Consider the following 19,721-nt stretch of genomic DNA (forward strand, 5'->3'; position numbering starts at 1 on the left):
CACTCCACTGTACATTGGTGGTAGAGCACATATATTTTGTAGAACCCATCAACTATACAAAAGTCCTCACATTGTCAAGCCACAGCAAGGCAAACCAAAGAAAAAGGTATCAGGTTGTCTTTTGTTGACTTCATCTTCCTTGTTAATCCCTGTGGTTTTTGCACGTGTTTTATGTGCAGTCAGGAGAAACAATTTAAATAGTGAAACAATTTGAAAGTTATATAAATCTTGCAATATTTCATGTTTATTATTTAAAAGATACTGGAAATTATCTTTAACCTAATTTTAATCACTGTCATCATCATCATCATCACCACTTCTATTACCTTTTGAAAACTTTTTATTTACCACTATTGTTCTAATATTATATGTATTAATCATCATAGTTAATCATCAAAGTAATCCTATAAGGTGGGTACACTTGTTATCCCCAGTTAACATTATGAGGAAACTGAAACACACAAAGGTTAACACATGAAGCAGTTTTTAGAACATTATCTGAATAAGGTCCTCTGAGTATACACACGCAAAACACCTGCAATTATAAAAATTTCTCATATCCTCCAATTTTTTTGTATTAGATTATAGAAGATACTTGGTGCATATCTATGCTAAATTAAAAGTTTCTATATTCTTTTTTTAAGTGTCTTGCTCTCTAAAGCTGGTATCTATCTTAATGTATTTAGTACAAAAATAGTATAACAACACATACCATAATCCTATCATGTTAACAGAAATTATTATTGTTTTTATTTTCTCATTTTTTTTTACCTCACTAGTAGCAAAACCAGAAGCTCCAACAACTTCAGCTCCTGACAGGCCTGCATTGTCAGAAGAAGAGATGGAAAGGAAGTCCAAATCTATCATTGATGAATTCCTACACATTAATGATTTTAAGGTAGATGAGATTTAAAAAAAGGGGGGGGGGGCACCAACAATGATACAGAAAGACCTCAGGGGGACATGGTAACTTGGTTCTGGTCTAGATTGATTGTCATTGTGAACTGTTAAGACTTAGATGGAGTAATCCAAGCCCTTCCCAATTCAGTTTGTTTAACTGATGCATTTCTGCTAAGTATTCTTTTAAAAATATGTATACACACACACACATACCTGTTATTTTCTTCATGGTAATTTTATTGTCATTCTCTCAGTAACCTTGAAGTATGGTTGATATCTTAGTTTTCCATTGCTAAACAGATGCCATACAATGGGTTGGCTTAAACAGTGGAAATTTATTGGCTCGTGGCTCTGAGGGTAGGAGAAGTCAAAATCAAGGCGTCAGCAAGGTGATGCCTTGTCCCCAAAGACAATGGTGTTCTGGGGCTGGCTGCCAGCAGTCCTTGGTCTTTGCTTTTCTGTCACCTGGCAATGCACATGGCAATGTCTTCTTTATCCTCCAGCTTCCATTGACTTCTCCCTCTATGTCTGAATTTTACTCTGCTTATAAAGGACTCCAGTGATCCAGATTAAAGCCCAACCTTATTCAGTTGGGCCACACCTTAACTGAAATAACATCTTCAAGAGATCCTATTTACAATGGGTCCACATCCACCAGAATGCAGACCAAGAGCAAGAGTATGTCCAAACTGGGCTATGCAATTCAGTCCACCGCAGGTGGCATTACTTTTTCTTTATTTCATAAATGGAAAAATAAGGCAAAAAGGGGGTGAGCAATGTCCCAGGGTCAGACATATGAAGGGAGGCATTCCAAGACACAAGCTTTGAATTTGCCTTTCTTTAACCCTTACCTCTGTTTGATCTTCATTTTAAGATGGTAGTGAATAAGATAGACATGTTGCCTGACTCCATGTGCCCTACATTCTATTGGTACAGACGGACATATACAGGTAACTCCAGAAATAGATATTTAAATTGTAGTTGTGTCAGATCTAAGATGGCATATTAGGAGAGACAGAACAAAATTCTCCTCTATGATAAACACTAGATAAAGGACTTAAAGCGCTCCAGAACAGCAGCTCCAGGGTTACACCAGCTGGAAAAGGAATGCTACACCCATAGTGACTGTGTACTTGGAGAAGCTGAGAGGCTGCATTCAGAGACAGGTGAGTGTTTGACCCAGAAAGCTGCTGGGGAACGGGCAGCCGAGCCACAGATGAGCGTGTAAGTGTTCAACCCAGAAAGCCGCTGGGGAATGAGCAGCTAAGCCACAAGACAAGCAGTGATCATTCGGCCCGGAAAGCCACTGGAGAACGGGTGACCAGTGCCGCAGATGAGCGGACCCGTGGCCAAGAACCCCTATGGCAGGGCCTGGCCATCGTAGCAGGCAGACAAGAGAGGAAGGGGTAGCTTTCCATGCCCCATGCAGCCATCTTTGCAGCTGACTGGGAGACAACCCTGCACAGCACCACGGCCGAAAGTTTCCTTGAAGAAATTCGGGATTCGGTGGGCTTGCGACAGCGTCCACCCTTCCTCCACGGAAGCCCACAGTATGCACAGCCTAGAGGCAGGGGTGCTGCACGGAAGTGCCAGGAACCATTCCCCAATCCCAGGGTCCCATGAGCACCCTGCAGAGAAGGACTGTGGGGCATTTGAACTGGAGGGGGAGTCGCGCAGGTCTGCAACCCCAGGGTGTGCCACCTGCAGCCCCAGGAAAGGCTGGGATCACTGTGTCCTGAACCGGTCTCTCTGCCAGACTGCATAGGGCATGCCCCCACCCACAGAGCTTGTGGTCCCCACTGGAATTGGTGCACTGATAGGACTTCCACATGGTTTGGACCCCCACTTAGTACATGGACGAAGTTGGGGAGAACTGGCTTGAGGGTAAGAGGTGGCTCAGGAGCGCCATCTGCTAATAGGTCAGGAAAAGTGCACTCCACCAAGCTGTAGCTCTGTCAAATTATAGCTACGTGTTCAAATAAGCCTACATATCCTAAAAGAACCCTATCAAAATAAGCAAATACCAAGAGACCAAAACCAACAGAAAATTATAATGCATATGAAGAAACCAGAAGATACGAATAATCCAAAAGCCCAAGTTAAAAAGCCAGAGGAGACACAGAACTTGGAGCAATTAATCAAAGCAGTAATCACAAACACCAATACCATGGCTCAGGATATAAAGGACACCAAGAAGACCCTAGAAGAGCATAAAGAAGAATTTACAAGAGTAAATTAAAAAATAGCAGATCTTATGGAAATAAAAGAAACTGTTGATCAAATTAAAAAGATTCTTGAAACACATAACACCAGATTTGAAGAAGTAGAGGGACGAATAAGTGATCTCGAAAAAGGGTGTTGGAAAGTGAAAGCACAAAAGAACAAATGGTGAAAAAATAGAAAAATTTGAAGTATAGCTCAGGGAAATGATGGACAACATGAAACACAAAAATATAAGAATCATCGGCATTTGAGAGGGGGAAGAGAAGAGTAAAGGGCTAGGAAGGGTATTCAGAGACATCACTGGAGAAAACTTCCCAACCCTTCTAAGTGACAAATACACAAATCATAGATGCCCAAGAACTCCAAATAGAATAAATCCAAATAATTCCACTCCGAGACATTCTGATCAGATTATCAAATGCTGAAGAGAAGGAGAAAGTTCTGAAAGCAACAAGAGAGAAGCTATTCACAAGAGAAACAACATATGACTAAGTAGTGACTACTCAGCGGCCACCATGGAGGCAAGAAGGCAGTGGTATGACATGTTAAAATTCTGAAAGAGGAAAATTGCCAACCAAGAATTCTTTATCCAGCAAAGCTCTCCTTCAAATTTGAGGGAGAGCTTAAAATTTTCACAAACAAATGCTGAGAAAATTGGCTAATAAGAGACCTGCCCTGCAAGAAATACTAAAGGGAGCTCTACTGGCTGAGAAAAAAGAAAGGAGAGAGAGGTGTGGAGAAGGGCAAAGTACTGAAGAGTCTTAGTAAGGGTACCTTAAAGGAAATAAAGAGAGTGAGGGAAAAATATATCTGACAATAAAATCCAAAGGATAAGATGGCTGATTCAAGAAATGACTTCACAGTAATAACATTGAATGTGAATGGATTAAACTCCCCAATTAAAAGAGATAGATTGACAGAATGGATTAAAAAATATGAACCATCAATATGTTGCTTAAAAGAGACTCATTTTAGACCCAGAGACACAAAGAAATTGAAAGTGAGAGGATGGAAATACTCCATGCAAGCTACAGCCAAAAGAAAGCAGGAGTAGCAATATTAATCTCAGATAAAATAGACTTTAAATGTAAGGATGTCATAAGAGACAAAGAAGGACACTATATACTTATAAAAGGGACAATTCAACAATAAGAAATAATAATCATAAGTGTCTATGCACCCAGTCAAGGTGCCCCAAAGTATATGAGACAAACATTGGAAAAAGGGAAGGAAGCAACAGATGCTTCCACAATAATTGTGGGAGACTTCAATACATTACTCTCTCCTGTAGATAGATCAACCAGAGAGAGGACCAATAAGGAAACTGAAAACCTAAACACTACGATACATGAATTAGGCTTAACAGACATATATAGAGCATTACATCCCAAATCACCAGGATACACGTTCTTCTCTGGTGCTCATGGAACTTTCTCCAGGATAGATCATATGCTGGCATAAAACAAACCTCAATAAATTTTAAAAGGTTGAAATTATTCAAAGTACATTCTCTGAGCACAATGGAATACAACTAGAAGTCAATACCATCAAAGATATAGAACATTCACAAATATCTGGAAGTTAACACAGAAATTGCTAAATATCTAGAGATGAATGAAAATGAGAGCACAACATATCAAAACTTATAGGATGCAGCGAAAGTGGTATTAAGGGGGAAATTTATAGCTCTAAATGCATACATTAAAAAGGAAGAAAGAGCTAAAACCAAAGAACTAATTGAACAACTGAAGAAGCTATAAAATGAACTGCAAACTAATGCTAAACAAAGTAGAAGAAAAGAAATAACAAGGATTAAAGCGAAAATAAATGATATAGAGAACAAAAAAATAATAGAATAAATAAACCCAAAAGTTGGTTCTTGGAGAACAACAAGATTGACAATCCCTTAGCTAGACTGACAAAATCAAAAAGAGAGAAGACCCAGATAAACAAAATAATAAATGAGAAAGGGGATATTATTGCGGATCCCGAAGAAATTTTAAAAATCATAAGAGGATACTATGAGCAACTGTATGCCAACAAACTAGATAATTAAGAGGCAATGGACAATTTCCTGGAAATATATGAACAACCTAAATTGACCAGAGAAGCAATAGAAGACAACAAACCAATCATAAGCAAAGACATCCATCAGTCACCAAAAAGCTTTCCACAAATAAATGCCCAGGGCCCCATGGCTTCACAGGGGAATTCTACCAAACTTTCCAAAAAGAATTGACACCAATCTTACTTGAACTCTTTCCAAAAAATTGAAGAAAATGGGACATCACCTAACTCATTTTATGAAGCTAACCTCACTCTAATATCAAAACCAGGTAAAGGTGCTACAGGAAAGGAAAACTATAGGCCAATATCCCTCATGAAAAGAGATGCAAAAATTCTCCACAAAATACTTGCAAATTGAATCCAAAGACACATTTAAAAAAGCATGCACCATGACCTTGTTGGGTTCATTCCAGGCATGCAAGGATGGTTCAACATAAGAAAATCAATCAATGTAATACGACACATTAACAAATCAAAAGGGAAAAATCAATTGATCATCTCAATAGATGCTGAAAAAGCATTCAACAAAATTCAGCATCCTTTTTTTGTTAAAAACACTTCAAAAGCTAGGAATTGAAGGAACCTTCCTCAGTGTGATAAAGAGCATATATGAAAAATCCACAGCCAGCATAGTGCTCAGTGGTGAGAGGCTGAAAGCCTTCCCTCTAAGATCAGGAATGAGACAAGGCTGCCTACTATCACCATTATTTTTCATCATTGTGTTAGAAGTTCTAGCCAGAGCAATTCGGCAAGACAAATAAAAGGCATCCATATTGGAAAGGAAGAAGCAAACTGTCATTATTTGCAGGTGATACGATCTTATATTTAGAAAACTCTGAGAAATCGACAACACAGCTATGTGAGCTGATAAATAATTTTAGCAAAGTGGCAGCATATAACATTAATGCACATGAATCAGTAATGTTCCTATACACCAGAAATGACCTAACTGAAGGGGCACTCAAGGAGAAGATTCCATTCTCAACAGCAACTAAAAAAAAAAATCAAGTACTTAGGAATAAACTTAATCAAGGATGTAAAAGACCTATACATGGAAAATTATATAACTTTATTAAAAGAAATAGAAGGGGACCTAAAAAGATAGAAAAATATTCCATGTTAATGGCTAGGAAGGCTAGATGTTGTTAAGATGTCAATCCTACCCAAACTCATCTACAGATTTAATGCAATTCCAATCAAAATTCCAACAACCTACTTTGCAGACTTGGAAAAGCTAGTTATCAAATTTATTTGGAAGGGAAAGATGCCTCGAATTGCTAAAAACATTCTAAAAAAGAAAAACGAAGTGGGAGGACTTACACTTCCTGACTTTGATGCTTACTATAAAGCCACAGTAGTCAAAACAGCATGGTATTGGCACAAAGATAGACATATTGATCAATGAAATTGAATTGAGAATTCAGAAATAGACCCCCAGATCTATAGTAGACTGATTTTTGCCAAGGCCCCCAAATCCACTGAACTGGGATATAACAGTCTTTTCAAGAAATGGGAGAACTGGATATCTATATGCAAAAGAATGAAAGAGGACCCCTATCTCAAATGTAGATCAAATAACTCAAAGTAGATCAAATACCTCAATATAAGAGATAGTACCATAAAACTCCTAGAAGACGACATAGGGAAACATCTTCAAGACCTAGTATTAGTAGGTCACTTCTTAGATCTTACACCAAAGCATAAACAATGAAAGAAAAAATAAATGGGAACTCCTCAAAATCAAAAGCCTCTGTACCTCAAAGGAATTTGTCAAAAAGGTGAAGAGGCAGCCAATGGAATGGGTGAAAATATTTGGAAACTATGTATCTGATAAGAGACTGATATCTTACATATATAAAGAAGTCTTACAACTCAACGACAGTAGTATAAACAGCCCAATTATAAAATGGGCAAAAGATATGAAAAGACATTTCTCCAAAGAAGAAATACAAATGGCTAAAAAATGTGCCAGCCACATTTTAGGGGATAGTTCTGGGGATACTGTCGTATTTATAGTGTTCATCTTCATTAGCTATTAGGGAGATACAAATTATGACCACAATGAGATATCATTTCACACCATTTAGAAATGGCTGCCATTAAACAAATGGGAAACTACAAATGCTGGAGAAGATGTGGAGAAATTGGAACTCTTATTCATTGCTGTTGGGACTGTATAATGGTCCAGCTACTCTGGAGGACAGTCTCACAGTTCCTTAGAAAACTAGATATCAGTTTACCCTACAATCCAGCAATTTCTCCTTTCGGTATATACCCGGAAGATCTGAAAGCAGTGACACGAACAGATACTTGAACACCAGTGTTCATAGCAGCATTATTCACAATTGCCAAGAGATGGAAACAATCCAAATGTCCTTCAACAGACGAGTAGATAAACAAAATGTAGTATATACACATGATGGAATACTATGTGGCGGTAAGAAGGAATGATGTTATGAAACATATGACAACATGGATGAATTCTGAAGACATAGTGCTGAGTGAAATAAGCCAGACACAAAACAAGAGATATTGCACGTTACCATTAGTATCAACTCTGTGAAAAATGAAAATAAGTGCCTTATATTGTAGAATGTAAGGGACCTAGCAATAGCAACTAGTGAAGGGGGAACAGTAATCTAGTAAGAACAGATAAGATATGGAGGGTAATCTTAATGATCTGGGAATGCTCAGTAGTGACTATGGTTTGTTAATTTTCTTGGGGTATGGTAGGAACATGTTGGAAGCAATGTAGTTATTTTAGGTTATTTGTTTTTCTTATTTCTTTGTTTTATTTTGTTTGAAATGGTTTTTTTAATTTTTTGATAAAGTTTTAAAAAATAAATAAAATTTTAAAAAACTTGCAGTTGTAACTGCTAGTTATAAATGCTAGGAGACCAAGAGAGTCTTAGAAGAGAGCATGTTATAGGACCTAGTTTAGTATCTGGGGCCAGAAAAGGCTTATCTGTTAAAATTGTCTTATCTGTTAATTCTGTCAGCTGAATTAACCACTTCTGCTTTGGCATTATATTATGAAAAGTTCTTTGGAGATTACTTGCTTTCCTGACAATCTAGTCATTATCTGATATTTATACACAAAAATTAAATGGTTCTCTATGGTCCAGCCTTCTAAAACCCTCAAGCCTCTGAAATTGTCCCAAATTCAAAAGAAGTATGAAGAAGTTTTGATGATGTATGAGATGGAGAGGAGTACTTTGCAGAAGCCCCTAGAAATGCAGAAAAAAAATAAAAAAATAAAAAAAGCAGTAGCTAGAAAGAGCCAAAGAATATACCTGATATTCTATGATTCATAGCTTCCTGGAAAATAAGGACCATTCTTGTAAACTGACAGCATACCTTTTTTCTTTCATGAAAGTATGGAATTATGAATAAACATACAAGAAAACAAAAGCTAAGAAGGACAAGAGGCAGAGACAATAAGGAAGAAAACAGTAGAAGAAAAGATTGACTTTAGAAATAATTTGAAGGATTCACAAAGTGATTGGCAAACACTATGAAAGAGGAAAAATATGACCCTGTGATGATCTCCAGGTATTAAGTATTAAGGTATTAAGTGCAACAGAAGGACCCTTTGGACACACATTTGCCACAGATCAGACCTGTAGATTGGAAGGGACAGAGTCAGTTACCACTCAGGAATTTCATAGTGCAAAATACAAGACAGCTCTGCCTGCAGAGAAGGGATAAGAACTGGTTAAGAATATCTGGCATTTATTGAGGACTTATGATATGCTAACATATTTTATGTGTGTTAGTTCACTTAATCTTCATATTCCTCATGATATCTTCCTGAGTTTGGTGTTATAATACTCATTTTTAACAAGAAAATAGCAATACAAGATGTTAAGCAAGTATAACTTGCTCAAGATCATACCACTAATAAATGCCAGATTCAGGATTTAAAGCCAGGCTTCTAGCTTCAGAACACAAGCTATATTTTATCTCATTATCTTTAGGTATTTATTAGTATGTCATGCCAAAGGCTTACAGAACTCATCCTAAGGAAGGTTTTTTTCTTAATAGCTGCTATTGTTATTAATTAATACAAATTAATGTTTCCGAGCATGTGTTTTGTGTCTGGCAATGTGCCAGACATTATTTTGATCCCTCCAATAACTCTGTTATAGGAATTCAAGGCTGAGAGGTTAAGTGACACTCCCAAGATTAGGAAGTAGCAAGTTAACAATGCCACAATTCAAACCTATGTCTGTCTGCCTGCACTTTTTTTTTTTTTTTTTAAACCTCTGTGCTGCATATATTTAGCAAGTACCTAAAATGTGGCAGCCACATTTTAGGGAATAGTTCCTGGGGATACTATAGTATGTATAGTGAACAACATAGTCAAGACCCGGCTTTTATGAAGCTGACGTTATCGTGGGGAGCGTTAGGCAAGGCTGGCTCTAAAGATAGGTAATAAATTTAAAAACACTACAAAAATAAAAATAATGTCTCTGTACAGAAAAGTGAAATAAGGTAATATGTTGGACAGTCAGAGAAGACTACAAGAGATCTCAAAGACAAGATGAAGCAAATCATGAGAAAATCAGGGAGAAGGTCCAGGTTATGATGCTGTAACATTAGAAGTATCATGATACGTTCAGTTGATCCTTTATGTAGACACAGTGAATGAATTCCAGTTGTAAGACACTTCACATTAAATTCTGAGGATTGTATATTTGCATTTATTTCTACTTCATCCTAAAAAGGCATTCGAATGATTGTGATAGGTTTAAAATGAGGTAAAAACCCACAAGGAAGAAGAGGCAGGGAGTAGACAGCAACATTTTCAAAGCTGGAAATTAGAAGGAAGTGTGATTATTTAGCAGACTAAAAATGTGTATAGGGTGCAGATGGGGCTGGAAACGGAAGAATTGTTGGTTAAAAGTGTGTGTAAGAAAGTTTTACAAGACAAACTGGTCTGAGTGCTTCAAAAATATCTTCATCATGACAAAGAGAGAGGGGACTGTTCTGGATTAAAGGAGTCTTAAGACATCATGACAGCTGAATGTAATATAGGGTTCTTGATTGGATCTTAGAACAACAATAAAAAAAAGCTATCTTGGACATTTGGAGAAAATAGTGGGAATTTGAATATGTAGTAGACATCAGATAATATTTTCAATGATGTATCAATGTTAAATTTCTTGGATATGCTAATGATGTTATAGTTTGTAGGCTAATGTCTTTCTTCTTAGAAGACACATTCTAAACTCTGCATGAAATGTGTGTGATAATGTCTGCAACTTACTTTCAAATAGTTCAGAGAGAGAAACTGTGTATATATAGAGAGAAAGAAAACGAGTAGGGCAAACTAGCAATCCATAAATCTAAATGTAAATGAAAATACATGGATATACATTGTACTACTCTTTACCTTCTCTGTAGGTTTGAAATTTTTTTTCAATTTGGAAGGGAGGGGAATTAAATAAAGTAGCAGAAGGGAAAACGGCAACAATGAGATACCTATGTAAGCCTTCCTTTCTGCTTCAGTCAGGTGACTCCTTTTCCCACATGTACTTTCTCAGAAGAGCTGCTCTTTGGAGGTTGAGCCAAAGATTTTGGACTCAGAAGCACCAGGCAAAGCTGAGAGAGCTGAGAGTAGGGGGGTACACCGGTGATTACTGGAAGTCTAAATATTGAGCAGCCCTTTCCCCAGCTCAGCTTTCAGAACCTTGGCTGCCAATCTTTTACCCTCCAAGCCAAGGATACTAACCTAGCCAGATCATCCCACAGTATGGACCACTACCCCACACCATAAGAACTTCCTAAAAGGATTTTAGTGTTTAACCTAACCATATCCCTATATGTAAATTTCCCATGAAGGAAGAACTTTTTTATTGAAGATTGTGCAAATATTAACCTTCCAAAGCAGAATTACTTCAGTTGCCATATTTAAAGACCTTTGAATCAGGATATTGAGTTCTCTTTGATAATATAACACTTTATTTTGTCTCTGGTCTTTTGAGTGATCTTTAATAAAATTGCTAACCTAAACATATTAGCCTTATATAGATATACTGTTTTTTTAAGATGATTACTGTGCTATGTTATGTTTTTAAAAATACTTAAATATAAAACTCTCTTATTTGTGAAGCTCTCTATTGACTTTGTCATAGATGAAAGATTTAAAAATTATCCTAACTCTTCAGTGATGTGATCCAGATTTTGGAGTAAGCCTTTATTTGCTGTTTGAACAGGAAGCCATGCAGTGTGTGGAAGAACTGAATGCCCATGGCCTGCTACATGTTTTTGTCAGAGTGGGAGTGGAGTCTACCCTGGAAAGAAGCCAGATCACTAGGGATCATATGGGCCAGTTACTATATCAGCTGGTGCAGTCAGAAAAACTCAGCAAACAGGACTTTTTCAAAGGGTTGGTATCCTACTCGAGTGGTATTCAGGTACTAGGCTCTTGGAGAGTAGTTAATTTTTAAAATATTTATTTTTTGTAAGTATTTAGCTTTTTCCATAGATAAAAATTGTGTTCACTGAAATATGTTGCTATGTAATACGTTGATAATATGTAATATGTTGATTGATATGATGGCATTTTGTAGATTGTGCCAGGGGATAAATGTTATCTTTTGGTTTTCTATATCTTATTGTTAGACCTATACCACAATGTGAGTAATGTAGCAGAGACCCCTTAACCTCAGGGAAACTAAGGCCTTCACCAGCCCATTTACATGTAAACCCCCTCATACGTCCTTTTTTAAAACCATACATATACTTTTTTTTTCTAGTTTATTAGCGCAGTTGTAGGTTTACAGAAAAATCATGTAGAAAGTGGAATTCCCATATATCCCCATCTCTAGTTTTCCCTATTGTTAACATTTTGCATTAATGTGGTACTTTTGTTAAAATTGATGAAACAATATAATTATGCTAGTAACTTTAGCCCACTCTTTATGTTTGGGTTCACTGTTTGTCTTGTACAATTCTATGGTTTTTGTCTATGTGTGTGGTAACGTATACAACCTAAAATTTTCTTTTTTGTCCCTTTTAAAATATACAATTCAGTAGTGTTAATTACATTCACAAAGTTTGTCTCCATCACCTTCATCCATTGCCAAAATTTTTCAGTCACCCTGTATGTTCTTTTGAAGGAAAAAGCTTTTCTTTGTGAGAAAAATTCTAGAAAATTCCCTTAGACATAAGAAAGCCTTCTTTCAATAAACCATAGTTCTTTTCCCCAGAAAGTGCTCATCTATCTGCTCTAGCCCCACAGAAGGATATGTAATGCCAAGTTTTGAATGATTGTTTCTGTTGCTTGTTGGTTTCAGTATGATTCCTATAACTGGTTTGATGAAGTCTGGCTATCTTTAGTGTTGTATCCTCATTTTATTAGGTTTTGGTATCTTTGTGATAGATCATCATCCAAGTGCTTGGATCAGAATATTTGTGGTATATACACATAATCTTACCCAAGGTTAGGTTCTAAAATAAATGCTTAAGGTGAAAATTGCATATGGTAAAAGTTTTCATTTTAGAGGCCATATTATGCCAAATGTAAACATAGGATCTTACACAGCACTACTGGACCAAATCTCTGAGGGAATAGGAACTAAAACCTCCTGAATTAATAGCAGATTCATATTTCCCATCCCATACTCACTTGGGACATACACTCATTGAGTGGAATGGCCATCAGAATTCTCTATTATTTAAGTTATTTTTCTCTTTTTTGCCAAGTCCATAATATATTCTGGTAAATTAAATGTGCATGTCATAATATGCCACTATATTTCCTCCTGTAGTCTCATCAAATATGGGCCAATCTCTTAGAACAGTGTAATGGTTAAATGCCATGGTTGAATATACTTAGGAATAATTATTCATTTGATTTTGTGAGAAATTATGACATTGGCCTCAAGGTGCTAGGAAGCAATAAGGTAGATTTCTCTGCACTCAGTGAATGACTACATTAAGGCCACCAGACCCAGTTAACTTAGTACAAAGCTTTGGCAAAAGTTGTGGCTGTTGGCTTCTGCAGCCCAGATGATTTCCCAGTTTTAAAAGAAAAATCTGTGTTTCACTCTACTAACCAGCCAGAACAAAGAGTAAAAACAAATGAGGATGTCTACACCCTCACAAACAACCTGAAGTCTGCTCCCAGCCAATTTGAATGAGCAGCAAGGTTTAAAAATGATAGTTGTAGTAGTAACTGTTATATCAATTTATAAATATTTGCTTTTTATCCAGATGTTATTATATATTCACCAGTTAATTCTGGGAGGATTACTGTTCTCCATTTTCTTTCTCCAGACTACCCTCAGAAGTTGATTCATATCAGGAAAGACCCCAGGAAGTAGTCTAGCTTCATTAACTTTGATTGAACTTTTGAAGCACTAGCTTGGTTTTTAGGCTGTCTCAAATATTTACATTTCTTTTTGTAGGATCTCCTGAGGAAAAAAATGTTATATCCAGACATGTAGCCATGCTTTTGTGGGTGGTAGTGGCATTGCTGCTGCTGACAATAACTATCATAATCATAACCTTATATTTAAACTTAAAATGAGATTAACACTTCTGTATTTTAGCAAACTACTTCATCTTTCGCTATTCCTTCTTCCTCTGTAGCTAGAAATAATACAGCAACTCAAGGCCTATCTTCTGATACTTAGTTAGATCTAAGCAGGCTTTTCTTAGATCCCTAAGAGATTCCTCCCTAAATGAAGAGACCCGGCAATTTAGTGTCCATCTTTTTCTAAGGTAGAAACAAAGCAATACTCCAAATCAGTCACCTCCAAAAACCTTCTGGCAAGTAGATTAAGTTTCTCAATCAATTACTGATCATCCATACTGTCTAGAGAAGCCATGTCTTTAGATTCATAGAAATGCCCTAAGTCATTTGTCTCTTTAACCCCAACATCCAAAAATCTCCCTTTTTCCATAGTATTGTAGGGGAAGCATCTGAGGTCAGCTTCCTTGGATGCTGCTACTGCTTAGATGCCAACTTCTGAGCAGTTGTGGAAGCAGTTTCTGCCTTGCTCCCCAAGCCAGGATGACTAGGAAACATGGAAACAGCAGCAGCAGGCCACCTGAATTGCTGGTCAATAACTGGCCAACTTTCAATCTTCCATTTCTCCCTACACATGCACTTGCTACTGAGTAATAAGTAATAAGTTTTAAATAGGCACTTTGTGTCAGGTTATTTATAAATAAAGTTTGGATCCTTCAGAGTTTTCCTTAGAAGATGCTGTATCAACTGTGAGCACAATGTATAATATACTGCCACAAAAGCAACATCAAGCCACCCTCTTGGAATTTTCAGGATTAAATCTAAATACTTTATGATATAAATTATGTGTATGTAAATCATTTCAAAATTTAATAACCAGTGCTGGTACTGTAATTTTATGTCATGGTTTCAGAAAACTTTTTTAAAAAGCTGTCCAGTAAAGGTAGTTGAGTGCAGTCATGATCAGCCACAGAAGTGGAATGGCTTTGTAAGTGTAATATACAAATGAAAACCAGGATGGTAAAAGTTGAAGTTAATTATAGACACAAAATATATGCCCTATAGGAGACTTGATATATAAATTTTATTTTACTTTGGAGGATATATGTTGGGGAGGAAATTCTCATCTCCTTTTTGACTACTTTTCTGGAACTTTTTTTTACTGTTCATGAAAGTTCTGCCTCGGTAAAAAGATATTCAGAGCTTATATGAGACACGCACACTTACTTTTAAATGCAAAATTGCTTTAAAGGTGCTAGTTAACAAGGAAGGAACCTATTTAAGTAGGCTTGTTTTTTCTAGTAATCCCCTGAAGATGATAAATAGGCTTTTCATCTTTTTATTTCTTCTTTTTACCTGTAGTTAGATTCTCTTATATCATCATAGTAATACTTGATCAGTTTGATTTTTCGATGTCTTTGCTATCTCTTCATTATTAACCTACATTTTCGTTTTTATTAAGTTATAATACAAATTGTGTAAGATGCTGACAATACCATTTTCAATTGTGTTGGTGTTATATTACTCTTCTAGCATATTTATAGTCAGAATTTTTCTGAATTCAGATTTTAAAGAAAATTTAAAACTTAGCTATGTACACTAGATAGGAAACCAATACGTATATAAAATAAATAAAAGTGGAACTTCTGTAGTAGAAATGGGAAATGGGATGTACTCCCTATGTAGACCCCACCAAAGTGCAGTCCAACAGGTGGGATGGTCACTGCATACCAAGAAGCAAGGGTATGGTGAGTTCCATTTTATTCAGCCAGCAAAAAAAAAAAAAAAAAAAATTATATATATATATATATATATATGTATATGTATATGTGTATGTATGTATTGGGCAAGCCATTGTTATTGGCTGTGTAGTAGTCCAAAGACAAAAATAGTTACCCAGGAGTTTCTGTACATCTAGGATTTGTCTTTTAAAATCATGGACAAAGGTTTAGGAACTGTAACCTCCAAAAAATATGTCTCGTATAGATTTGTTCTAGGGAGATCCTATGTTCATCCAAAATGCTTTTTAATCAATAATATGGATTTGACACTGATTCTGTTCTACAAATTGTCCATGATGAATCTACTGACCAGAAAGCAGAGCACCAAGGCAAGAGCATAGATATCTTTTAGTTGTAATATGAGATAAAAATAGCAACAGATACACTACTGAAAGACTGGAATGGCTACAGTTGTACATGGGCTCATTGAACAGCCTAATCTATACCACTAGCCCATGGAATGTGAATTGGCAGGATAGAGTTATTAATCTGAGAACTCTAGTTATTAAGTGGAGTCCAGCCAGATTATGTTCCATCAGTGACACATAAACTGAGCTGAAAGTGTGCACACAATGAGAAGATAGTCAAGTATAAGTTTTATAGCAAATAGATGTGAAATAATTGGAAGCTGTGAGGTCAGCAAGTTGGCATTAAGGGTTCATCAAGCCCAGAGTTAGATAATATTGTCAGAATTGCAAACTGTTATGAAATGACAGCTTCAGAAAAGTAACCCTACCTTGTAGTGGTAGCTCTTTCTAAGTAAAATAATAGTAATAATAATAATGACAGGTAGACTTGAGGCAGGTAAAAAAGAGTAGCATACTTTGGCTAGACAGTGGAACTGGGGTGAAAAAGCACATGATTTATGTATGCAGATTTCTGAAAAAAGTATAAAGACAGGCATCAACTGCTGTTTGTCCCTTCATTTATTATCCCTTTCCTTAGTACTTGCAATTATTGTCTCCTACAGTTAAGTTCACTTTTGTTTTTGAACATTTATGCTGTATATGGGAATAATTAATAAACTCTTGAATTATGTTTATTTATACTTCTACTAAATGAATAGTCATGATTTTCAGCCTAAGTAGGACTGTGCTATTATTTTGTATTTGAATTTTCTAAGTTTTATGTTTAATTCCCATTTATTTCACTTCATGCTCAGAAATATTTATATTTCTTAGCATAAAGGTCTGAAACCATTAGCTTTTCTTTGGAGGTACAAAAGTTTGTAACATTTAATAATGATGATAACATTTAAATGACAGACTCTTTTTCATTCATCCGGTTTTTTCCTCACTGTAAGCTCCTTAAGGGCAAGGATTTTTGTCTTTTCTTTTCTTTTGCATTACAGTAACTATTTAATAATTGCTTCTGATTGACTTGGAGGATATGATTTTCATCTGTGGTGAACTCTAAATTTACGGTTTAGGTTTAAATTGGATAGCCCCCCCCCCGCCCCCCAAACTTCACATGGCTGTCTCCTTTTCATTATTTAAGTCTTTCAAATGTCACCTCCACAGAGGTATTTTCTGGCTACTCTCTGAATTTGGATGTCCCAATACACTCATTCATGTTCTTCAAAGTATTATCCTTATCTGAAAGTATACTTTTGTTGTATTGTTCTCTCTTTCTCCCCACCCTAATATAAGCAGTAACTTTGTGCCTAGATGCAGCACAAATGTAGTGGCCTAACATGTAGCAGGTGCTTAATACGTATTTGTTGACTGGCTGATTTGGAGTGTCTTTAAAACAATAAAAGTTTGACTTTTGAATTGTGTTTGCATGTGAAGTTTTTCCTGTTCTTTTTCAGTTTTTCAGAAACCTTGGAATTGGCAGATGACATGGCCATTGATATTCCCCATATTTGGTTGTACCTTGCTGAACTGGTGACTCCTATGTTAAAAGAAGGCGGAATCTCCATGAGAGAACTTATCATGTAAGTTATATTTGTTTCTTTTGACGTGTATCAAGTTAAACTGACATAAAATTCACTGACTAGCTCTCTAGCATAGTGCTGTTCCCTTAATGCCTTTGAAGGCTCTCTTGGATGCAGCCTGTGACTGTAAGACCTCTAAGTGTTGCGTTATACTACATCTACATGTCATCCAATGGGGATATGATGGCCTTATGGTTCATTGAGGGTAGCAGTAATGGTAGGTATGGCTTCAAAGTCATGTAACTGGAAGATGATTGCTCATGGAAGCTTATTGTTAATTTGATTTTTGTGTCTTATCACTGTTCCAGTGCTGTAAGAAGTTATATTTCCACATCATAGCTCCTCAGACGGTGGCACTTGCCTATATGCTAGGGGTTAGAGTTAGGGCTTAAGCATTCCTAGATTTGGATATGAGTTGGGAATTAATGCTACATGGTATAGACTAGTCCTTCAATTCTGTTCCTCAAAACACTATTGTTTCCCCAAAAACTGCTTGTATAGTCAAACTCGGCATACTATTTTGTCTTTTTGAGATTTTCTTTGAGATTAAAGATAGTGAAATCTTATAGTAAAACTAAACAACAAATAAAAACTATTTAGCTTTGTTTAATTCAGCATTGCCTTGTTTACTTGACTATAGAATACTTTTTTAAGAATAATTATTGAAAACATTCGTATCCTATAATAGAGTTTGGAAATACTGGTCTAGATTATGAAAAAAAAAAAAATGGTACCCTTCTGCTTCATCCATATTCTATAAAGAAAAGCTTCCTTTTCTAACAAGGAAAACACTTCATAAACTAAGCTTCACAGCTCCTGTTACCTAGGGACTTCTCTCCTTTTGACTTGAAGCAGAGCTTAAATGAAACAGATTACTAAGTGAGAATGATTTTTGTATTGCTTCCATCACTTAAATGGTTAGAGAAAAAAGGCAAAGTCCAAGAATTCTAAAGTCCCTTTTCAGCTTCTTCATGAAGTATAAGGTGAGCGTAAAGTCTCTGAACTACTTCTGCTGAAATGACATAGAATATGACCTGGAACTTTGACTTCCCTGGTTTTATTTCAAATTGGTTACATAGTATCTGTTATTTTGACACCCATTGTTTGCCTACTGTTCTAGAACAGGTAATTTGTTCAGATGTACTTAATCACTATTCTTATCTTTTGCAGAGAATTTAGTAAACCGTTACTTCCTGTTGGAAGAGCTGGGGACTTGCTTTCTGAAATATTGCACCTTCTATGCAAACAGATGGTGAGTGTTAAACTCTTGAGTGTCAGACTTAACATCATATTAAGGAGGACAGTGATCTTGATTTGTGAATAGCTTAGGTCTCAGTGTGCAAGTAATTCTATTTCCTTTTACTATTTGAAAAAAGAATGAGGTCTCTGCTTCAACTTAGCTTCTTCCTGAGGTGTATTTGTCCCTCTGTTTACTGAACTTGGGAAAACCTGAATTGCAACTAAATTTGGTGTAATTTTAAAGAATCTCAAGGTATATTTTATTTACAATTAATAATTTTTTGCTCCCTTGAAACAAAATAGCTACATTACTTATAGTTTTTAATAGATTTCCATGAAAATTCCTCTGCTTTCCAAGAAAGATAGAATTCATAAAATGATTAATTTTATTATTTCTGGATCACTGGCTAGGTAGTCTGATTAGAAATAGGAAGTAAAAATTACTCTGTAAGATCATGAATTTCTATCTCTAAGTTAGCTTTACTTTAGTTTAGTAAATACTTCCTGCACAGTTATTTTCTGCAAAGCTCCATGCTAGGCACTTAGTCTACAAAGATAACTGAAACTTCAAAGAATTTAAAGGCTAGAATGGGAGACAGACAAGTCTAAACAGGTAATTTCAAAAGAGTGTGGAAGTGCTATATTAGAGGTCTAAGATGCTTAGGAAAGTGTTATAGCATCACAAAGGCAATGAAACATCTAAGATGAGAAACATCAAAACAAAACAGAACTTACACATGAAAATTTTTGAGACATTTCTGACTTACTCAAACCTGAGCCAAAGGTAGTTGAGATGTTAGATTTCAGTGTTTTATATAGGCCTGGATATAAAAAATTGTCAGCATTTCATTTCTCCTGAATCTGCAGAAGTCTTGCATCCTATTTGTGTATTAGTTATTCCTAGATTGGTGTACTAAATAGTCTGGTCTCTAGATCTTGCTAATTACCTATTTGTTGGTAATAATCTTCATTTGATGGCACTGAAATTTTTACTGAACCCCAATTTGTTATGTCCAAAATTCCCTCCTTCTCTCCTGTCTACTTGACTTCAGCCTTTATTCAAAAGTCAAAGTCCTTTTATTTGTAGAAATAAAAA

At 36.1% G+C, this 19,721-nt stretch overlaps 1 protein-coding gene across 20 annotated transcripts in view; it reads left to right on the forward strand.

The window, feature by feature from the left end:
• EIF4G3 (eukaryotic translation initiation factor 4 gamma 3) overlaps window positions 1-19,721 on the forward strand; it is a 443,721-nt gene that overhangs the window by 378,575 nt on the left and 45,425 nt on the right. For all 20 annotated transcript variants that reach the window (XM_037828262.1, XM_037828266.1, XM_037828268.1 and 17 more), the window contains 4 exons: window positions 780-898; window positions 11,409-11,581; window positions 17,261-17,386; window positions 18,557-18,638. In XM_037828262.1, coding sequence (XP_037684190.1) covers window positions 780-898; window positions 11,409-11,581; window positions 17,261-17,386; window positions 18,557-18,638 — 500 coding nt within the window. The remainder of the gene's footprint in view (window positions 1-779; window positions 899-11,408; window positions 11,582-17,260; window positions 17,387-18,556; window positions 18,639-19,721) is intronic.

The sequence above is a fragment of the Choloepus didactylus genome, chromosome 2 (assembly GCF_015220235.1).
Source record: "Choloepus didactylus isolate mChoDid1 chromosome 2, mChoDid1.pri, whole genome shotgun sequence".
Taxonomy (NCBI): domain Eukaryota; kingdom Metazoa; phylum Chordata; class Mammalia; order Pilosa; family Megalonychidae; genus Choloepus; species Choloepus didactylus.